Raw genomic sequence first — 23,376 nt, forward strand, 5'->3', positions numbered from 1 at the left:
AAGCTCAAACAGAGGATTACTGGGACACGAGAGCAGCCACCCAGCAGATAACCCTTGTTTACACCTGTATGGACAAAGAAAGGAAAGCAGGAACCCAGAGACACAAAGAGATCCTAAAGGAGGTGGGGGTATGCCTTGCTGATACCTGCCAGCCCTGTGCAGGCCCCTTCAAATAGCCTGATAGCTTCAGTCTTAACTGCAGAACACTGATACCCACTGATAAAAGTTCCTATCAAAGAAGTCTTACTCTATTAGTAATAATTTAAACGCCTGCCAAGTCTGGGGATTTGAACAAGGTACATGGAGTTACTTTATCAAACTAAGTTCCTTATTGAATGAATGGAGATTCATAAGTTCTGCACATTTGGTATCATGCTCTTACAGTTTTTATCTTCAAGATGTAGAAAAAGACATGATTGCAACGGGCTAAAGTAGGTTTACTTTCCTGGTGTTGTTCAGAATGGATATCTTGCATGATTGAACAGCGCTTTGTTCAATTCTCAAAGCAATTTACTAGAATTGAGAACAGAACGTTTGGTAGAGCAAGTTGGTCAGTCCTGGATGATTACTTCTTATTCCAAAACAATTACAATAAAGGGAAAATGGGTTATGTTGCTGTAAAAATATGACTCCTTCCAAACAGCAGCAGAGAAACACATGGATACACAATCACAGCCGTAGCAGTCAGTACAGAAAACAGAGCAAGTCCATGCTATGCCACGAGAAGCCTAATTTGCAGAAATTGCTTAATGAGCTCCTTTTTAATATTTAAAGTGCCACATAAAGTCGGATACATGCCCCATAGTAACAGGAAATGTGCTTCCCCACCCCTTCCCACCCCCATTTTACATTTGCTCCCTCTGTAGGTTAGAAGCAGCTGATGCAATGCCACACCACAATGCAAGCACTGCAAGGGCATTCTTGGGACTGTACCGTCAGTAAATTATTGGATCAAAGAAAATGAAAAGCCATTGCTTCTCACTGCACTTGTTCCATTGCCAGACAAAGGACTTCTCCCCAGCTCTGCAAATAGGGCTTTGTAAATGAAAAGCTCTGTGTTGTGTTCCCCATACTGCTGCACACTATTTACTGTCTGGAACTTGAAATGGGGGAATGAAAGCAGCCTGAATTTTCAGAGGTTTCTGTGCCTGTAAATGAAGCCTATTTGGAAAATTGAGACCTCATCAGTTTCTGTCTGAGGAAGGAGAAAAGGGATAAATTCATTTCAGTCTGTGATAACGCTATGGCATAAAGTAAAATACAATAAAAGTCATTTAGCAGTCAGAAAACAAAGAGACGAGTTAGAACTGTCAAGGTTTTCATTAAGCCACTCAAATAGTCAGCGGAGTTTTAAAATTCACAAAAATATCTTGCTTTCAAAAGTGTTCTAAGCCAACACCCTGCATACATGATTGCATTAAGCTACCAATACATCACCACCTAAATCCAGGTGATTTCAAAACCTGTGATATTGAACAGAAGCACACAGGGCCCCATGTTTCCCTGATACACTTGTCTGGAGAACCCTTATCTGCAAGGAGCACTTGGAACAACTTGGAAAAAGGGAAACTTCCAAAACAAGACTGCAATACTTAAACATTTTTAAGGACTGAAAAGAACAAGGGATTTACCTGTGTTTAGGTCTGTATGAATGCTGAAGATACATTCCAATGCTCACAGCACTCCCCACATATTTGCTAACACCAAGTTCCTCCAGTGGAATGTGTTTATACACAATAGGAAAAATACAAACATCTTGGAGGGATGCCTCAAATTTGCCTCTTTTCACAAAGTTCTTCTGCATACCAGACTTCAACAGAGCTTGCAAAAAATCATCCACACCCATGAGTTTACCTCACTAAAATGTCCCACCTGCAAGCCATCAGCCTGGTAACACTTTTGCCCACTGGGCACCAGCAGATCACAAGGCTTCATAAAAACACATTACTTAGTGTTTGCAAAAGTCACATTACTGAAAGAAAAAGGAAAATATTACAAGTGGCAGCCATGTGAACTCTACATGCTGCCAACTCCCCACGTCCCTTCTAGAAATACTGTGCCCAGTCCTGCACTGCCTTACACCTTGTGCCATTCACAGCAATTTCCACAGAAACGTAAAAATGATGGATCACATTCTTTAACCTTCACAATGCACAGATGTAAGTGACAACAAAGTACAAGACAAAAGGAGCATACTGAGAATAAAAGGATATTTTAACATCTGCTGTCCTCTCACATCTCACGTCTCTGGGCAAAGACTGCCAGCAAGGCAGCTAATTAGCACTAACTCTGGTGATCACTTTTTTGTATGAGTATACCTGTCTACTAAAGAACAAAATGAGATCAAGAGCTTATTTTGAAGACTGGAATGAGCAGCCATCAAGTGGTAATTATTTTGCGTTTACCAACAAGAAATTGTCTTGGAGAACCTCTCTCTTGTGCTGGTTTTGAACTATTTACTGCTTCTCAGCAAAGCTAGTCCAGCAATAAGCTCACACACTGGAAGTCCAGAAAAGTTGCAGACCAGTACTTGTAGAGACATTTCTGCTCTACAATGGTTTTGTCTCAAATAGCTGTATCTATATATACGCTAATTAGGTGCCACTGAAGTGCTGCTGGTTGAATACTAAAATAAAACATCTGCTTTCACCACCCATTTGTACTGAGGAGCACGTTGTAGTGTCAGGTTATTGTAATGTCAGGTTATCATAGTTTATATGCCAGCCATGTACAAAAACAATTACTTTTAAATGAAGCTGACATCATTTGCCCTCCTGTACTGGAGCTGTTCATCAGATGTCTTACCTCTGCCGCGTATCACTTGATTCCCTCTGAATTAATCTGCTGGGTCATGGAACCTGCTCATTTTAAATTTTTAGAAGATGGTTACATTTTCTTAAACCCTCATCCACATTCTTCAAGTGACTTCAGAGCTTTACACTGGGCTAAACAGCAGACTAGATCAACTTACCACCCCCAGAATGAAAAATAAAGCCACAGAACTGGACTTTTGCAAAAATATAACCTTCAAAACCTTTCAGGGGCAGAAGACAGCATTTTGTGCGTGCCTAGAGCAAGGGGACTCTGGTCTCTGGCTGGACTTAGAGATTCCATCTTAAAGTGCAGTACAAAAAATACAAACAAAACAAGCTTGGGGCAAAGCCAAGAAGACTCCTGTGCAGAGAGAAGGGAACACACGGCAAAGGAGAAATAGGTTTTGAGGAGAAAGTGGATGGGGAGGGGGAGAGACAGGAGGCCAAACAACCAAAAAGGATGAAGCCACCTTCCACACAGCAACCCCTTTAGCCCTCCTTTTCCAGCCTTCGTCAAGCAATCTCACTAAGGCCTCCCACCCCTTCCTCAACAGACAGCACTCTTGGGGTAGGTGGGGAAGCACAAACCTGTCTCATTATTATTAAACTAAATTTTGAATGAACTCTGGAAAAATCAGAGACAGGCTTGGTACATATATATGTGCTTGGGACCACTTTTAAGATTTAAAAAAAATTGAAGCTCTGTGCCATTACTAAAACTGCTGCAATGAGATATTACAGTGGCATGTCTGGGGAAAGACTGCTCAGTCTTTTTCCCCTTGCCAGCAGCAGAGCATTAGGGCAGGTTATTAAACATTTGCTTCTTTAAGCAACAGTCCCAGGTTAGGATTAACATCCCAAGCCACAGGAGCTTTTCAAAAGCTATAAATTTCACCTAGGGTGCAGCAACTTGCTCTTTGCCTTTATCCCACCTGTGCTAGTTATATTAAAAAGAAAGAAGGGAGGTTGGAAGGCAAAGATGCAGAAAAGAAAAAATAACTTATCACAGTGAGAAGGATTTAGCCTGCAAATGAGTTTTATCAGAAGCAGGAGAGCCAGAACCCTTTGGAAGGGAAACCCCACAGCCAGACATGGAACCCACGACCAGAACAGCACATGGGATCACGGCCATGGCCACAGGGACAGTGTCTGAAAGGAGAGCCCAGCGCAGTCCCACAGGCTGTTTTGCCCACATTCACAGGGATCCAAAAACTATATTGGGAAATAATTTCTGCCACCTGACCTAGAGCTCCTCCAGAGTATTAGGTGGCAAAAATCTTATTTCCTGATCCTCAGATGATCCTGGATTCACAGTGCTGTCCCAGCAGACAAGCATCTCTCGTTCCCTATCAGCCTGTACAGGCCTAACCCAGCTGAGCAGTCCCTAAAACTTTTTTTCCCCCCCTTAATCGAGGTTTTCATCCAGTTTAATATTTACCAGAATGAGAATCCTTCTGCCTGAGCAGAGATGGAAAGATGAAAAAAAATACCCTACATGAGAGCTGTGTGTTTGTACGTACTATTAGACAAGAAGAGCATATGAAAAATTTAAATTCTGATTTGAACTTTAAAGAACACCCTGTTCCCCCGGGTAGCAGGGTTCAGCTGAGGAGGTTTATCCACACTGACTGCGGTACATATGGCTCTTCTGAGTAAGCATACCAGAAGGTTTTGTTGTTTTTTAAAATAAAAGCTTGATTTTTTTCCCCCCTGAAATTTTCCAAGATGCTCACATGTAAAAATTATGAAGCCTCTTTGCAGACCTAGTACAAATTTTTCCCCCCATCCGACAAATGGAGGGGTTTTTTTTCAGGCTTACAAATCACCCGTTACTCTCTTAGCTTTAGAGGGACCATGTCAGTAAAAAATACTGCAGAACAGATTACCTAGAATGCACTCAGGTATTAGTGACAAGTCTGTACAGCAGCTCATCATTGCCTTTGTAAGAGCTATACCCCAAACAGCCTGCTGTATCCTTAAATAGGCAATAGGCGCTGTAAAGCAACATTAGGCAACCTCGTCACCATAATTCAGGGAAACACACCTAGCACGGTTAAGAATTACTACACAGCAAGAGCTTCTGGTAGCATTTACACACATCAAGAGCAGTGAAATGGCTCCATACTAATAAGGCAAACTATACAATAGCCTTTTAGAGGAGGGCATAAGGAATGCATCTCTGCTCCTGCACGCGCTGCTGCAGCACTTCTGCCTCCCTCAACGGCTGCCTGTCTCTCCTGAGCCCTTCCTGATTTTAGAAGCCCCGCAGTTAAGCACACTGCAGGCATGGCAGGGCTTACTCAGTCACATATATACAGTGTGATAGTCCCATCAGTATGTTAACATTCATTTCTTTGTTCTTTAACTGTTCATTAATCCGCACTCACAAAAAAAAAAAAGAGCTGTTTCACCACATTACACTGAGGAAAGCCAAGAGGAGCAGCCAGGTGAGAAAGGAGCATGACTGCTCCCTCTTCTGTAAACCAGCAGCCTGCAGTTCAATGGGGATGGCCACGAAGCCAAAACCACCAGCAAGAAACCAGGAATTAGGAAAAATACCAAGAACCAGGTACACAAGAGACACAATTGCTCATCCTGGCAGGAATTCCCTTCAGCCTGCATCCCCACGGCTTTCCTATTATAAGTCTGAGAAGGCAAACATCTCTCAGGAAAGTGGTCCTGTTTCAATCCATCTCTGCACAGGCAGTTTCTACAGTGATAATAAGAGTACTACATCCCAAACAACTCGCTAAATCTAGATTAACGGAGCTATCCCTAGAGCTTTCAGAAAACACACTTCAGATTCCCTTAGGGATACCTTTCCCAGAATTCAGCTATTGTCAAACTACTGAAACTAAAACTTGAAGAGAAACAGCAGCTCAGAAGGACCGTCTGGACTTCCAGCTCCAGGTCGCTGCAGAGAAATTCACCACCATCACACAAATATACCGATGAGCAAAGCTTCACCCCCCAGGAAAAAGATTCAGAAAAGCATTATACCATAAGGGAACTCTTACCTTTCTTCCCACACTCAGGCATACCTTGACCCAAGCTGAATTCATCCGTAAAAAAGAACCTCTGCTCTGCTTCCACTCAGCTATAGCTGCCTGCCTGCACAGGTGTCCCATCACATGCCACTTCAAGACAGGCTTCTCCACTTAACTTGTCAACTTGGTTTTAACAAGCTCAACCTGTCGTTATCTTCAGACAAATCCATTTACGTAGCTGTTTCTAAAATACCTTGGATGGGCATAGTTCTTTGTACTACTAAGAGATGCTTTTTGACCACTGTGATGAAAAATCTGAGGCTATAATTAAAGAAAAAGTCTGAAATGGAAGAATATGTACTTGTTCCTTCTGAATTCTGTGGGAACAAGACACAGCCTCATCATTATGAAAGCTTTTTTACTTTTTGAAAGGACTTTGTGCTTCACTTAGAAGGCTTAGAGATGAATGACTGACACTAAGTAGACCTTCAATGTTTAACCCCATGACTGCTCCATCCAGTGAGCACAGAGAAGAGCAAATGCCAGGCCCCCATAACAGCACAGTGCAAGTGCCTCCTGCTGCATCTCCCCAGCTTCAGCCAGAGCACAGGTGTCCGGCCTCTCAGAAATGAGGGATTGCTACGATCTGAACCATGACCCCATAAATCATCATCCAACCCAGAAACACCTGACATACCCAGCTGATATTTTGCTGGGTAAAAACTTCAGAATAAGGCATTTGTATACCTGATTATGGAAATGCAGAACTCCTTGAAATAGTTTTAAAACTCCCATGAATTCAGGAAATTGTTCCCCAGAAAATAAATGCATCTCTGTTGTTTAGTGATCTCACTTCTGCTACAACACATGTGTGCGAATGTGCACTCCAGCACTTAATGATGCTTATAAATGTTATGATACTGCTCTGTGTGCAGGGACTAGCATTTGATATTTATGAAGTCTTAAGTAATTTTGCCTAATAAAGTTAATGAAGTATAAGTTAGTAGCTGGAGTATATCAGTCTCATCATTTTCACTACCACTATACATAAGCACTTAAGATCATTACCATAAAAATTTAATAAACTCATTTTTTGCAAGTTTTCTTCCCTAACCCTTCTTCCTAGGCTGATCTCTGAAAGTGGCACAGACACCTAGAAGATGAAATGCATCTGTAGGTGGCATCACCATGTGTTTCACAGAAACATCAGCCCTGGCTATGTCCTTGAGAGCAAAGGATCATTTGCTATCAAAATGCAGGAAAACTATGAGGGGAGAAACCTAATGAAGCAATGACACGCTCATCAGGAACATAATCTAACTGTGAAGTAGCTCCATTAAAAATATTGGCTAACTTTCCATGAACTTAAAACTGTTATGAGTGTTAACAGCAATTATGTGCCTCATATTTTTAGATTAAGAGTGCCAGCTGAGCACTCTTTTTTTCCAGGGGACTTATCTAAGTCTGTCTGAAAAACCAAGGAAGAGGTTCCCAGAGGATAGATCAGGAAGACAACAAAGCTCAGAAGAAAAAGAGCAGCTTGTGCCACAGAGCTGTGCCCAGCGCCAGGCACTCGGACGTGCAGAGCTGGGGCAGGGGGGTCCTGTTCTTGCAGAGCCCTTCAGCAGATCTGGCTATTTTACTGCTGTTGGAAGTTAGTCAAGTCTTCCAGACTCAGGAAAAACTAGAGACCTGACCCATTCATTAATTTACCATATTTCACCTTCATCAGGAAAAACTAGAGACCTGACCCATTCGTTAATTTACCATATTTCACCTTCATCTGTTCTTGGCCATGTTTTGCATAAGCACACAATCTTCTGAGCTGAAAATGCTCCTGAAAACATTGGACTTACTCCGCGCAACTAAAAAAACAAATTATCTAAGCCAGCTTCAGAGATTCATATCCTTTCACATCTCAAACACCCACTCATTTATTATTCTATTTGGAAAAATGTTACATGATACTCTCAGATTTTCTCCCTCCAGGAGAAATCAGCATATGGCAAAACCAAGAAAAAAGCATTAAATGCATTCAAGTGAAATTCTGTTCTACTGTTTTAATTGCTCAGAGGTGAAGACATGATTTGCTGGAGGATATATTCAAACAAACTCAGGGAGTTATTACAGCTGCATTATTTTTTTTTTTAAAGGTACGCCCCCAAAAATGTAATTTCCAAAGGTATTTCTTGGTTAGCTTCTTTCTGGGTAGAAGCATCAGTACACTGCATGTAGGGCAGAATTCTGTATGTATTGTTACAAGACAGTTGTTTACAGAGACACCCTGAGTTTATATCAGCACAACAGTATCAAGCAATTATTTTAGCAATAAATACAACTGACTGTGTTACTGAGCACTTCTTTTAGTTTGTCATTTGCATTTTCTGCAGTGCACCGATGTAACCTATAGAAATCATCATACTGAATCTCCCACATCTGGATTCTTCCAGACATTTTGCTAACTGCTGGGGATTTTTCTGCTGTTCAATATGTCACTACCCCTAATTATTGGACTTACCCCTAGCATCACCAGAGTTTGTTTTATTGACAGGAATCCAGACAGCTAATGGTCTCCTTTAAGCTGTGTGTAAAAAAACTGACTTCTCAGAGATTTGAGGGTAAGTTTACTGCACATCTCTTAAAGGCTTTAATTAATGTCTCATATCCAGAGTGAAGACAGATGGTCACAAAGTGTTTAGAAAATTAGACAAGTAAAATTTCACTGTGGAAAAGCAGCTCTGGCATTATTAGACACACAAGATAGCAAGATATTTATGTAAGTTTATAATAAAGGTAATTATTTTTAGATGGCCCTGACTATAGCCAACTTTATGACATACCCCCCTCCCATTTTCCTGGATTGTATTTTCATCCATATTCAGAAGAGACGCGGGAACCTATGAATTTCTGTGCAAGTTTTAATTTTCTGCAACAATTTCAACTTTACTGACTGTCTTTGCAGAAACCTGCCAAAGCTGACAGGTTAGAAATACTCTGACCTGAACATCAGTTCCCAGAGAACTAGTACTCCTCACAAAATCTAAACACCATATTCATCAGCAGAGTCACTTTAAAGTATCTGCAGAAGGAAAACAGACTGGAGAATGAAAGGAACACCTTCAGTATCATTCCAGAACTACAAATCAGTAAAAAAAGGGAATAGCAGGTGCATATACAAAAACAGGCCAAGGCATAACAATCCAATGAGAGAAGCTAATCCAATGTTTTAGAAAAAAATGACAGGAAATCAAGCAACTAAACTTGAGATCCCAGTTCCAACTCAGCATATCATTTATTTCACCTCTGTACCTCTCCCTTCCCCTCCCCCCCAAGACAAACCTAATATTACTTACTATACATGATTACATCCCTTAATAAAGCTCTTTTAGATCTTCAAACTGAATGGGCTGCAAGTACAGATGATTACAATCAAGGAAGACACTAACATTTTTCCCTAATTTAGCCCTGCTGGGCTTCAAGACACTGTTTTGAATTATATAGCACCTCCACTTTAAGATTACTAAGTGGACATTGTACCTGCAAGTACAAATTGCTATTATGTTAATCACAATAGGATGAATTTTAAGCAAAACACTGGTTTCTCTTCTGACCATAATAATCTGCACCTTGCTGCTCTATGCCTGTCACGCCTTTTACTCAAATACCTTGAGGGAAATTAGAAACACAATTCAACTTTGCCACAGTGAAGCTACAGCATCTTTTTCAAAAATCTACAAGAAAATAAGATCTATAGATCTAGATCTAAAATAAGATCTATAATCTCCATCCTACAAAGGGAAAGCGTATTGTTTATAGTCCTGAATTTGAATAAAAAGTTTTCATAAGCCCTCAGCAACTCATGCTTACTCCAAAATTACACAGTTCTGATTGGAAAGCTTAAGTACACAGTTTTAAAACTTTTCCTTGACTTTAGTATAGTCTGTGTATTTCTGAATTCCTCAGTATCTTTAGAGAAAAGCCACTTGCTATCAGGCCTGATGCAACACATCACTTAAACCGCGAATAAGAGTCACAAATCTCAAGAGTCTTCCATTCAACTGGAAACAGCATTTAAACTTTGCTTTTTCTGCAACTGAAACCCGTACCCTCAAGGGATCCCAAGGACAGCCTCTGTTCTCTGTTCCACAACTACATTAAAGTCGTTATATCCAATCAAAATAGGTCGAGATAAATTTAGACACAGAAAATCAGCATTGTTCTGCCAAACAGCATTCTTTGAGAAAGAAAAAAGGAGAAACACTTTAATTGAAGATTTGCTAAATTTTGACCAGCTATCTGTCCATACTAAATCTTACAATAATTAATCTTAATTGGTATACATCACTTTATAGCCTCGGCTCAGTATGTGGTATAATACACAGCTGAAATACACCAGCACTAAGTGGTTTGAGAACTGACAGCTGGATTATGTTAATATAGATATAAACATTTTTATAAGCAATAAAGGGCTTTGTTAAATAGAAAATTAACTTACACAAATTTGCCTGTTATTCTTGAATCCCATGTGACTGCTATATTTACCCACACATTTCTTGTGTCTTCTCAATTAAATGTAACCTTGAATTTCCTATTAACAAGGACTTTTCCACTCATTTCCAGACTTCATCTCAGTACAGTGATCTTGAGTTTTCAGGCACATATTGTAATATATATTATGAAAATCAAATCAGGCTGCAGTCAGTTCAAAGTGTATAATCAGCTTATAAGATTTTGTTCAGGTTAAGGGGGCTCAAAGTAATTTGACAAGATCTGTAACTTAATAGTTTTAGTCACCAGAAGAAAATACACAGGTGCAGACTGCCTCAATGAGTGCCCCAGAATGGGTTAGACTGTATTCCCTGCCATACAGACACAGGACAAATATCATGTCTGAGCACCCAAGAGATGTTCTGTTCCAGAAAACGTAATCTTTGTTCCATAGTTTCATCAACAGAAAGCCAAACAACAGTAGGAAGTCATTAAGTGCCTAGTGCATTGCTGCTCAAAAATGCAGTGTAAATACACAAGATTTTAGTGACAGTGTGGTCTACTGAATGCCAGCTGGATGCCTAGACGTATCAGATAGCAGTAACCTGAGCATTTTGTCCAGTACAGCCTTTTACTGCTGACATCCTTCAGAAGAGCTCCATATCCTCCACCAGGACTCACAAACCACAGCCCCCCTGCCAAAACCAACAAAAAAAGGGGCAGAGAGGGGGGGTGTGTGTGTGCACGTTAGGGTGTTACTTGAGACCTTTAAATACTTTTGAGAAGCACTGTTAGGTGAGAAACCAGCTTCTTTTTAAGGTGTTCTGTAACTGCCACATCTATAGCACTGCATCCAGAGAGGAGATTCTTACTTGCTCTCCCTAATCAGCAAATAGCTAGGAAAATCAGGTAGTGGTTGAAGCAGTTCCACAGCGATTTATGGAACTAACTTTCCAAATAATTTTGAGAGAAGCACTCTTGGACCTTGAATTAGACATGGTGAAAATCATTCTGATCCTTTAAATTTTTGCTATTCAATTTCACCACAAATCTAGTTCCAGAATCAGGAGCAAACTGTTTCAAGACAGACTTAGTAGTAAACCTAATAATCTAAGTAACCAGTGTTACTCCAGCATCTAGTCAGTCTTTTTTTCCTTTCAGATTTCCTTTCTAAGCACCAGACTAATTGTCTTTAGCTTGCAAAATTGGACAAGATCACAGCCTGAAGGGGAAAGGCTGTGGTGATAAATATTTAATGGGCTACATCAATAAAATTTATTTTGCCAAGGAGAATGGAAGAGGAAAAAGCAGAGAAATAATTCATTAAAAGAACTTCAGCTGAGCAATGCCACTAAAAAAAAAAAAAAAAAAAAGCCACGCTAGGAAAAAAAGGAATTAAACACAAAGGTTTTAAATAGGTCAGAAGTATAAGTACTATTAACACATAGCAAATTGACAAAGCTGAATTTTTCATTTGAGATGAGTACTGTGATATGTTTATCTAAAATGTGGTAATTCATCCACAAATGAACTAGAAATTAATCACAAATAAATATCCTGGACACATTAGTAACATCAACTTCTTGCAATACTTATCAACATCCCACTTTTTAAATCTGGTAATTACCTGAAAGTCATTACTGAAAACACATTACAAAATGCCACAGACACACTGAGGTTTTTTTCATTTCTCAAAACGCAGAAGTCTTCACTATTCTATGTTGAATGGAGCTGTAAGCTATGTTTTGCAGAAGACAAAATACAACAGCAAGAACTAAGATATTTAGTGCAAAGGTTAAACTTGCTTGTTCTCCAGTGCTCCTCATTGTCAAGCTTCATATTTGCTAACCACATCACAGAATTTGTTTAAAATGTTTAATCTCTCCTTTCTTTCTGGCATTATTTGGAAGCATTTGCAGTGACACAACAGCATACAGCACCACACCACACTATGTAACACCTTTTCTATTCGCTTTCCTGTCCCATTCAACCTAAACCACAAATCTGCAGGATGTACAGGGAAGAGCATTAGAAGCTGTTGGACTTGTTAACTTAACAAGGCCAGGAATCCCTTAATTCCTAGTTTGAGATCTGTTAACGGCTTGCTATATGGTTTTGAAACACTAAGTTCAGAATTATTTCTTCATGGAAAGAATGGAGACACACTGGAAGAAGAGGGGCAGAGAGACAAGTGGATTAAGTGTACTAAAATACTTCACAGCTACTTTCATGTGATTGGTCAATCTAACTTATTAAAAACCTACCTTTTTAGAAGTCATGGCACCTATCTGAAAAAAGATGCAATAGTTTTGTGGATTAGGTCATGCTGTTTAAACCTAAGCCTGAAGTACAGAAATTATAAAAAAAAAAAAAAAAAAAGCTGAGTCATGTTGAGAACCACAACCCTACTCAGGAGCAGGGCTGTCACAGGAGGAACTGATACATTGCATAAAGCCATTGAATGTCCAAAATAAGTGATTAAGTGCTGCCCTCTAGTGAAGTATCAACCAGTTTCAGCTTCTAGTTTTCTGAAATTTAACAGATTTTCAGTCCCATCTAGATTTTAACTAAATTTGGTTGTAACAGAAAAATCCTGTATCAAGCATCTTAGTAAAGTGTGCTTATTTTTTTTTCCTCTTCCAAAGATATTTAGGTTTAACACTTCAATAAGTTTAAATACTCTAATCTATTTAACACCTTCATAGCATATTCTGCTTTTCCATGATTTGTAAAATGCACCATTAGTAAAGCTGTGTTAAAAAAACCAGTACTTCAGAGAACACTATCCTGTTTTTGAAAACAGTTATGACAAGTATTTAGCAGTAAACTCATACCTTTGACAGGTTTCTAGAATTAGCTTTCCTCATGCTCAGAGTACCTTCCTTGTAATAACACTTTCACTGACTGCTTAATATCGACCTTCACTAACGCTTACTGGAACACCTTGCTCTTGATGTTACTGCTCCAAAAGCTCCCTCCTGTGAAGTGGACAGATGTTATTAGTCACAATTTATTCTCAAAATAGAGACTTCACTAATGTTGTAGCAGACTCCTAGCCAACTTTTTCCTGTATGTATTTGAAAATATGTGGCTAATTCAGGAAAAACAATGATTTGAGACACATCAGAAAGAACCAGCAACAGCAGCTGTAATGAGATCAGGATTTTACAACTGATTGAAAAATCAAATGAAGTGACATTTGGGATTATTCAGGGTGCTTTACTTTCACAGAAAGGTAAGAATGGAGTCTTCCTGAAGAATTAAAACCACAGTACAACAGTTGATCTGGTGATGAGACATTAAGCACAAAGGATGGTGGCTGGTGTTCCTCCTAAGCTACAGCTGGCCCACTGCACCAACAGGGTTCTTCAGGTTACTTCTTTGCTCCCCCGGTCAGCAAAACCATGTTTCCAGCCACAAATGGATCTGACTGGTGGCAAAGCTCAAGCCAAATGCACAAAGCAGAGCTCACACTTTATGTAAAGCCAATACTTATGTTAACAGTGGAATACTTTATATTCTCATAATAACTGAGGACATCAAGCATTTCTTGAAGACATTAACTTGAGTAGCAACCATTAAAGTCTTTAGTCATTTGCTTAAACAAAACATTGAAAAAAGTTGGAATAACATGCCTGAAAACTTATCAGGTACATTTATTAAGTAAAAACATTCAAAAGCCACAAGTTATATTATTTTTCAACTTCCATATAAAAAATTTGCTTGATCATGTAGTTCCATTCTTGTAATTCCAGGTTACAACACCTGTGGAAAGATCAGTACAGAGACATTTGTTAGTATTTTCAGAATATTTAGCCATCCCAAAGTTTTACGCAAGCTTAACATGCAGAAGATTAATCTGCCTCCCATTTGAATGGGCTGAGCTTTCCATCATTATCACATTTTGGTTCAAATAGCACTACTATGTTACTGACAACACTACAGGACATGTCCTTTCCCAGGACAATATTAAAGTCTACAATAAGATACCTGCACACAAACTGTACTTCAAGCTTATTTATGTAACCTAAATTTTCAAATATGCAGGCTTAACATGACTTCACAACAGGATCAAGCTAAGCCAGCCCACAGTTGCTTTTACCACCACTGCCCAGGAGCGTGATTTAAATATGGTCAGATTTTCTTTAAATTGCTGTCAACAGGACTAGGCAAGTTCCGTTAAACTACCTACTGACTTTAAGAGTATTATTAGAAAAGCTGAGATTAATAAAACAAGTATAAATCTTGCCCACTAAAGTAGCCCACTGTGTGTACGAAATACAAACAAGACCATTTCAGATTACACACTAAGAACTTCTTGTTGCCACCTATGAAGTAGTGGAAACAGCAAAACAAAACAAAGATTCCTCAAGACAATCCTATCAATAGCTGTAGTGCTACTCTTACCTGAGTTACTAGCCCATTTTCTCCTCTATCTTTTAAAAATCTGAATAATGTTTCAGCCTGAAAAAAAAAAAAGTTGAGACAGGTTTAAAACTTCAGTAACTTGTTGAGCAAACACCATAAGAAATGACAACTATTCAATAGTTGAAATATGTATGTAGTAAAAGACAGCAATCATCAGGTTAATAGATTTACCCAAAGTGCCATTACAACATGCAGTTCAGATTTAAATAAAGGACAATTACATTAACAGATTTATTCTCATTTTTACATTCTTGCTTTTTGTTGTTGTTGTTGTTTTTTCCCCATAAGTTCTCCCTCTCAGACCTCATAAATCAGACCTCACATTAAAATCAAGTTTATCTTAAGCTAGTCAGACATTCCAATTGCTTTCGAGTATCTCAAAGGATAGAGATTGAACAACCTCTCTGGACAACCTGTGCCAGTGCACCCCCCCCCATGGATGCTCTTCATCCTGCCTTCACAGCTAGAACAAACCATGACAGATGTGGATGCTAGTATAGAAACTCATATCTTGTTTTAGTCTTCCAATTATTTTTTAAATTTAAATAAAAAAAAAAAGGAAGAACATCCAGTATCTGGCTTTTTCTTTCCTAGTTATTTCAGCAAGTTATTTCAACAAAATTTTTGACATAGATTTCTGATTATAAACTATATTTTGCTGCAAACAACTAGATTCATTCCCCAGGATAGGAAGTCAGCATCATACTCTCTTCATTAAAATTTAGATCAAGTAGACCAATTTTTTTTTTTTTTTTTTTTTTTTTAATCATTTACCAGTCCTCTGCCCCACCTTGAAAAGGTAAGTGTGCTACGTAGCATTTATCAGCCTAAGTTAGTACATACCTATATAATAAAGCTTTGCCTTTGTTGTTTGCTATAGAGAAAAATCCACTTCTAGGAGAAAAGTCCATAGACTGAGTAAGATAAATTTGTTTTCTTCTGAACACTGGGAAGTTTGAGAATACAGTATACGACGGAATGTGTATCTATTAAGAAATAGGTAACTCATCAGTTAGGAGCAAAAAAATCACATTAAAGTAAAAATTTAACGTTTAAGTTCAACACTGATTTCAAATGATCAGTTCTATTCCTATCCTACCCCACTCTAGGTTTTCTACTGAAGAAACAAGGTGCAGGGAACACACTAAGAAATCATTTATTGCACCTAACTTATTTTTGAGTAATTACATCTAAGGAGTAAAAAGAGGCTTTCAAATCCTCAGATTAATTGATTAGATCTACTGTTGACCAGAATTCTGAATGAGCTATTACCACACAGTAAGACTGTAACAGTTAACAGATACTGGAAAATCAGATTTGTTGCTAAGTTGTTTTATTTACAGCACTGTTTAAAAAAAAAAAAAAAAAAAAAAAAAGCATTTTAAAGAAAGTAGTAACAGGTGAATTAAGCTACATTCAGAACATGCTTCAAAGAAAAAAAAAAAAAAAAATTTTCTTAGATATACGGTCCCTTGTACACATCCTGATCTGCTCTGTCTAGCAAATTCTGCAGTATACTTATCTACTCAGCATCAGTTTTATTTTATCAACAGGAAATTTTTTCCACCAAGATACCACGCAAGAAGCTGAACATACCAATTTGACAGCCTCATCAGCTTCATTAGAGGCCACAGCCAAGATTTCCGTGGTAGGATTGAAGGTCACAGATGTAGCAGATGTAACTAGATTCATTATGGCTTTAACCGGTTTAGGATTATTTTCTTTGAGGCAGACATCAGTAGTATACAAGTTTACAACTCCAGAAACTGAACTGAAAAGAGAAATTAACAAAGACTATACCAATAAATAGCACTTCCAGTACATATTAATTTGTTATCCATAGCCAACATTCAACTTAAAGAGATCACTGCTAACTATTTAGCACAGTTTGTAATATTCTGTTTGAAGCTTGCATTTTGCTTTAAAGTTTGCAACAGTATTTAGTGGAGGATTGCAAGGAGTGAGTGGGGTGACAATGACACCTACCCAGAGATACTTTGTTAACTGGTCTCTTATATACGATGAATTTAAAGCAGTGAGAGCTTACTATCAAAGATTCAGAAATAATTGAGCTCTTGTGTGTTTGCTTTTATGCAAAATATGCCTAAAAACACCCTCCACACAGAACAAGTCTACTTTAAAATCCTCTTCTGCAGTGGGCTGAGAAAATGCATATTGTAAATATTTTGCAGTCTCATTGTAATGAATTGATACCACTAGCTGAAGTTGCACCTCAGCAAGCTTATTTCAGAAATACTTTTAAGCAATATTACAGTTCTGTTGCTGCAACTGAGTTAAGACATCTTTTGAAGTGATAACATTCTCTTACAGCAATCAAATCAGAAGTGTAAGAGTAAACTAGAAGAAAATGTCAAAGAAATGGGGCACCAGACTGGTATTTATATTACAGATTATGCAATTTCACTCCATATGATTTTAAAATTAACTGCTTGTCCTGGTTTCAGTTAGGACAGAGTTAGTTCTCCTCATAGTAGCTGGTAGGGCGTTATGTTTTGAATTAGGATGAGAAGAGTGCTGATAACATGCTGATGTTATAATTGTTGCAGAGCAGCGCTTACGTCAAGCCAAGGATGTTTCAGCTTCTCGCTCTGTCCTGCTAGCAGGCAGGCTGGGGGTGCAGCAAGAGCTGGGAGGGGACAGACCCAGGACAGCTGACCCAAACAGGTATTCCATACCACCTGACCTCATGCTAAACAATATATAGGGGTGGCTGGCCGGGGTCAGGGGGGAGGCTGGATTGCTCAGGGTTAGGCTGAGCATCGGTCAGCGGGTGGTGAGCAATTGCATTGCGTATCACTTGTTTTGAACACAGTAGTAGTAGTAGTACTATTATCATCATTATTGTTATTATTTTTCTGTCTTAATAAACTGTCTTTATCTCAACTCACAGGCTTCACTTTCCCATTTCTCTCCCCCATCCCAGAGAGGGAGGGGGGAGGGTGAGAGAACGGCTGTGTGGTGTTTGGCTGCCGGCCAGATTAAACCACAACACTGCTAGACCTATTGCAAGGCAATAGTAATACACTAGGAGTGATACCAGTATTCAGTGTGTATGGTATTTTATATATACATGGAACAAAATAAATGATTATCATAGAAAAGGCAATGGTTCATCCATTCACCTCTACTACAGCTTCATTAAAAGTGAACTTTTTCTGTATTCCTACATTCCTACTCTCCTACTAGCCCCAAACAAACTTACTGAAGAACTTCAAAATGATAAAGAAACTGAAACATCCACGTTACTCACCCGCATGCCACATATTGGTTATTTTTTGAAACAGCAATACACTTTCCTTCCAAAGAGCCTTCGTCTTCAAATTTGTGTAGACACTTTCTGCTTCTTACATCCCAAATGAAAACTTCACCTTCCTCTGCAGAATGAAATAGAAGATTACAGAAACCACATTGATTTGTCTGTCTTGATAAAGTAAGTTTCAGAAGAAGACAGCTGTTAACTCATTTACAAGTATCAAATATAGGATTTTTTTTAATCTAAGAATATACTAAAGCAGTTTATTTATCTGATCACTTAATTTGCCAATTAACTCAGCAAAACAGTTGATTTACAAAAAACAATATAAATGGAATTACAATTAGTACTATTAGAGAAAACACTTACTTGAATAGCTATATACTTTACTGCTGTCTGAAGTGAAAGCAGATGCAGTTGATCTTCCATTTACCTTCATAGTGCTGATCAGTTCCTTTGTCTGTAGGATGAAATTAACAATGGTGACAATGAATCTGGCATTTCAACACTTTTTTTCTGCTCTCTCAGAGGGATCTTATTACATAAGGGAACTGAACTTTATTTTTAAAAGGTGTTTTTCCTAGTTATTTCTAAGTTGCTATCATATAGCCCTTCCCAAGTGCTATCATATGGCATTTTAAAATGTACTTGAAATAAAGTTCTAGATTCATTATGAATCACAGTAGGTAGGGCAATTCATGACAAAGGTACACCAACACACGCTAGCACTATTCCAAAAAAAAAAAAAAAAAGTCCTGTATCATCCACCCTCCATACTGAGGCCATTCATTTCTGTTAGCAGGGTTTATGCAATAAAATGAAACATGTCACTGACATAAGACTTTTTTTTAAAAAAAAAAAACAACAACAACAAAAAATCCACGATACTGTGGATTTAATTCCATTATCAGTCCCAAACACAACTTCACTGTAAAATTCTAAACATCCCCAAATCATTTTCTAATACTATAGACAGTTAATAGCTCACTCTCAAAGGCTGTCACAGTATGTTATACCTGTTTTAACTAAAAAGCTAGATGGCAAGCAGGCTTAAAAGGAAAAGGGTACCAAGAAATGGAAGTTAAATGAATAATGAAACTAAAACTACCTTCATTGACAGCAAATGAAGATAACCCGAAGTTCCAGTTAGAAGCATAAATGATCCATCTGGAGAGACTTCAAAGTTTTTGACAAATTTGTCCTCCATGCCTTTAAAAAGAGAGAATTAGAACGTCATGCTGGCACAATTTATTCTTTTCCTTAACGTTCACACCTACAATGAATAGAAGCAAGACCTGATTGTAATTCAGCTTTTTGTTTCTGTAACATACTGCCCCCATAAACCACGTCATTAGTTAGATGCCACACAAACTTAGTGTTGTATCCTTGACAAACTAAAGCTAAACATACTCTAATAAGTATCACTACTTCCAACAATTCACTCCACTTCCTTTTAAATAAATTCATATGCCTTCTAAATGGCAGTTTTATCTATTTAACAATACTGAAAACACTTAAAGGTCTAACATACCTCTTACTTGATGTACAGGAATAATGCTTCCACCCATCATGTCGTACACGTAAAACATTTTATGGTGAGTACCAGTGGCTATAACTTGTTCTCCATCAGCACTGAAACAAGCTTTATAGATCGGAAAACTCTCTAAATAGATGCTCTGTATTTTTGGATTCCTTATACCATCAACCTTCAATAGAAACATCATCATATTAAGGAACATACCACATAGTTCTACAGTAAATTCTTATTGACTCACCAGTATAAGAGAAAGTAAAACTACACCAGATGGAAACAAGTCTCTCCCTTTCTTCCAAGTTTACAAATAGCCCATGTCTCACCCCTCACCCTATACGCTAGGAACTCCCAACCTTCCTGGATTACCTCTTACCCTTCCTGTCTAGCCCATGCTTTTTTCAAAATGTCATTTCTAACACACTTTTCCAAATGGAAACATTTGCTTTGCATTCTCCTTTCCTGCAGACTTGTGGAGGTCAAATTCAACTTTTGTCTTTGACCATTTCACTGATGCCGGGCCACGCAGAAAGTTCCTAACAGTTATGGTTTTTAGTGTTCAGAAGAGCAAGACAGGAGTGCCCCAGGACTTCCTTCTCCAGTACAGCATCTCCATGCCCAAACTAATTTCTCAGCAGTATTACAAATTCTAAATATAAGTGGATTGCTCTTCACAATACAGGTTTTACAAACAACTTAAAAAAAAAAAAACACCACAACCTCACCAGCCCTTGTTACTCATAAACTAAAAAGCCTGATGAAACTAATTTACTTATACTCTGCAAATAGCTGGTATGAAATCGCTGACTGAAGTCTCCCATAGAAATCTTCCAAAAAATTTCAATTCACAGACATTTGAAATCACTTTCTAATCACAGACATTACAACCACTCTGCGCATGCCACCAAAGGAAGAATGAAAAAGCAAGTCTATCATCCCAGCCTGTTTCAGGTACATTCAACAAAAGAGTATTCGGTATTAATGGCCATCTACATCATGTAAATTGAAATTCTTCACCTGAAAGAGTGACACGGATCGATCACGTCCAGCAGTCATAACAACTTGAGCAGATGGATGGAACTGCACAGTTGACAGTTTTCCTTCAGCAAGACGTTCCTGGTTAGCTGGCAAGCAGCTCTTCATCTAGAAAACAGATCAAGCAGTTTGAGAAAACAACAAAATTTATGCATTTATTTATGCTGACGAACAGTCAGCTTAATCATTCTTTGTTCTATAAGACATCTCGAACTATATGCTGACATTTAGGCAACCGATACAAGCAGAACTCACGCACACAGTAAGCTTAAGTTGTTTCCACATGGCAGAAATAATAAAAAGCTACTTAGACTATTGGTTGTAGCAGAAAGCCTACATAAAACTATCTACATTCTCACTCACCTAAAATAATTGCAAATGAGATGATATAAAAAAGAAAATAATTGTAAATGAGATGGCATAAGAAAATCTTAAGGCTCACTTTTCAAAGACCACTTCAATAACCTCAAACGTATGGGAGATTTCCATCCTTCCCATACAGATTGAAATCCCAGTAGCAGATGTTATTTAAGGATACATGAAGTAATCCCTACAGCAAACAATACACCTCAATTCGTTTCATGCTTTTATAAGGTGACCTATCAAGTTGTGTGAAGTGTAAATATTGAAACATTACCATTACAGACACATACAAGAAACTCATGCAGTCACTGATCTCTCTGCCCAAAGAGCAAAGCATGTATATATAGCTCAGACTAAGGTGCAAAACCAGGCTTGCCTTTACCTCCAAAATACCTCTTGGCAGGGATTCCGAGGTTGTTATGAAGTTACCAGTTCTGCACAGCAGATCATCATCATCATCGCTGCCACCTAATTAAAACAAAGCATATTGAAAAGGTTAATTCCCCACTCACTGATCACAACCTATAAATTCCATACAGAAACAATAAATCAAATAAAAGCATGCTAAAGAAAACTGATTAACCCAGCAAATTATCACACCACAGGAATCAACCAAATATCAAGCAGTCATTTTCTATGCAGCTGAATAGGAAAGCACAGAAAGGCATATTAGAATTGTAATAGGTTTCTTTACTATCACTTCTAGTCCGCTTGGATTTCTTCCTGTATTCTCTGTCAGCCCAGGCAGGAACTCCTCCCATAGCTCGTTGAAACCTAGCAAGATAATGGTGAGGAGTGAGAAGGATGAAAAGCTTTTAATCCAATTATTTCTTTCTACACATCAGATACGTTTATGTCTTGCAACACACAGATGAAAATTTGCAAGATTATTTTCACTTAAAATGGTATGTGAAGTTCTCCTCAAATTTCATTCAACTTCCTTTATTAGTGTATTTTGTTAACTTGTAGAATGTGAATCTAAAGCAAAATTGATACCAAACATTAAGGCACTGCTCTTCAGAATGATGCACGCTTACACCAAGATAACCAAAGCCCATCTGAATTTCTACATTGTTATGCTATTGCTATTCTTTCTTATATTTTATACTAAATTAAGATATTTCATCACCCTAATTAAACCACAACAGATCACTACAAATAGTTTTTGGTATAATTTCTTAGAAGAATTAAGTAACCTCTACAAAAACAACTTAATGAAGAAAGACCAAATTCATATTTTATTTACTACTACTTTAAATATTACTTTTGGATATAAAAATACCAGAAGCACCATAAGAAGCACCAGCTCTAAACAATTCACATTAATATGGTAACATTTCCGTGGAGATCAGCCCACAATGGGACTTGGAAAACCACACACTCTTAATATAATAAAGCTTGCCAAATAAGTATTAACAGTACTTACTGTTCTTCAAGTCTTATTTTCAGCTTTTTCTTGGTAAGAATTTTCTCAGCATCGCTTTTCATCAGGTCTCTCCTGTACCTATGTGTCATATCAATCCTAGAGAACAAAAACACACAGAACATGAAAATCATTCCCGCTGAAGCCCTTTATAACCACTCCTACGCCCGAGCTTGGACTTACTTTTCCTCAGCTTCATCATCCTCATCCACCCAGGCCGGCGCTTTAGACACGAAAGCACTTTTCGCTTCATTCTCCACCTCTGAATCGCTGGAGTCTCTGAGAAGACTCCCTCCATCCTCGGCAGCGTGCTGAAAACAACCGAGCGGCCCCTTTCAGCCCAGCCGCGGGGCGACCACCGCCCCTCGGGGGGTACCCGCACGCAGCAAGCTGCCGCCACCGCAGCTCCCACCCGCCCCCGAGCCCTACCCGCGGCGGGCCGGCCAGGCGCTGCAGCAGCTCGCCCTCCTCGGCGGCGAGGCAGTCCCCGAAGAGCAGCTCCTCCAGCTCCCGCTCCGCGCCCGTGGCTCCGGACAGGGCCTGCAGGTGCCGGCCGCGCTGCTCCGCTTCCTCCGCCTCCAGCGCCGCCGCCTCCTCCTCCTCCGCGAGCCGCTGGAGCTGCCTCGCCGTCTTCTTCTTCTTCCTGCTGCCGCCCATTTGCGTTTTCCTCACCGAGGGCTGCAGCGGCCCCGGCCCGGCCTCCCCCCCGCGGGGCGCCCCCGGCCCCGGCCGCATCGCTCCTCACGGGGCCGCCTCGCGCACCGACCGGAACCGGAAACCCCGCTGGCTGCTCACGTGACCGCCCCGCCTCCCTCCCCCGATAGGCCCCCGCCGCGCCGCCCCCCCCTTCCCCTCGCTCGGCCCACGTGAGTCCGGCTGCGAGGCGCGGTCACGTGGTCTCCTTTCTTTGCCTCCCTTTCGCCCCGCCTGCCCCGCGTCCCACGTGACGCGGGGGCGGTCGGGCCGCACCACTGCGTACGTGGGGGGGTGCTGCACCCCGGGGCGTAAAAACGGGCCGCTTTCCTCATCAGATT

General features: G+C 39.4%; 1 protein-coding gene across 1 annotated transcript; it reads right to left on the reverse strand.

The window, feature by feature from the left end:
* Positions 1-13,785: 13,785 nt before the first annotated feature.
* Positions 13,786-23,112, reverse strand: UTP18 (UTP18 small subunit processome component). Its single transcript, XM_032199859.1, has 14 exons — positions 22,772-23,112; positions 22,526-22,653; positions 22,346-22,441; positions 21,614-21,693; positions 21,302-21,387; positions 20,539-20,664; positions 19,522-19,696; positions 19,099-19,199; positions 18,360-18,450; positions 17,988-18,111; positions 16,313-16,487; positions 15,560-15,702; positions 14,696-14,752; positions 13,786-14,053 (listed from the first exon to the last, which is right to left on the reverse strand). The coding sequence occupies exons 1-13, from the start codon at positions 23,075-23,077 to the stop codon at positions 14,728-14,730; spliced, it is 1,656 nt and encodes a 551-aa protein (XP_032055750.1). The 5' UTR covers positions 23,078-23,112; the 3' UTR covers positions 13,786-14,053; positions 14,696-14,727.
* Between the last annotated feature and the right edge of the window lie 264 nt (positions 23,113-23,376).

This window comes from Aythya fuligula, chromosome 18 (genome assembly GCF_009819795.1).
Source record: "Aythya fuligula isolate bAytFul2 chromosome 18, bAytFul2.pri, whole genome shotgun sequence".
NCBI lineage: Eukaryota > Metazoa > Chordata > Aves > Anseriformes > Anatidae > Aythya > Aythya fuligula.

Bases quoted from the DNA above. Each gene is read 5' to 3' on its own strand.
- UTP18 (XM_032199859.1), bottom strand. From the start codon at position 23,077: ATGCGGCCGGGGCCGGGGGCGCCCCGCGGGGGGGAGGCCGGGCCGGGG. The intron at 19,200-19,521 runs GTATGTTAGACC...CTCTTTTTAAAG, and splicing joins TCCTGTACATCAAGTAAGAG to GCATGGAGGACAAATTTGTC. The intron at 16,488-17,987 runs GTGAGTAACGTG...TTCTCTTTTCAG, and splicing joins AACCAATATGTGGCATGCGG to TTCAGTTTCTGGAGTTGTAA.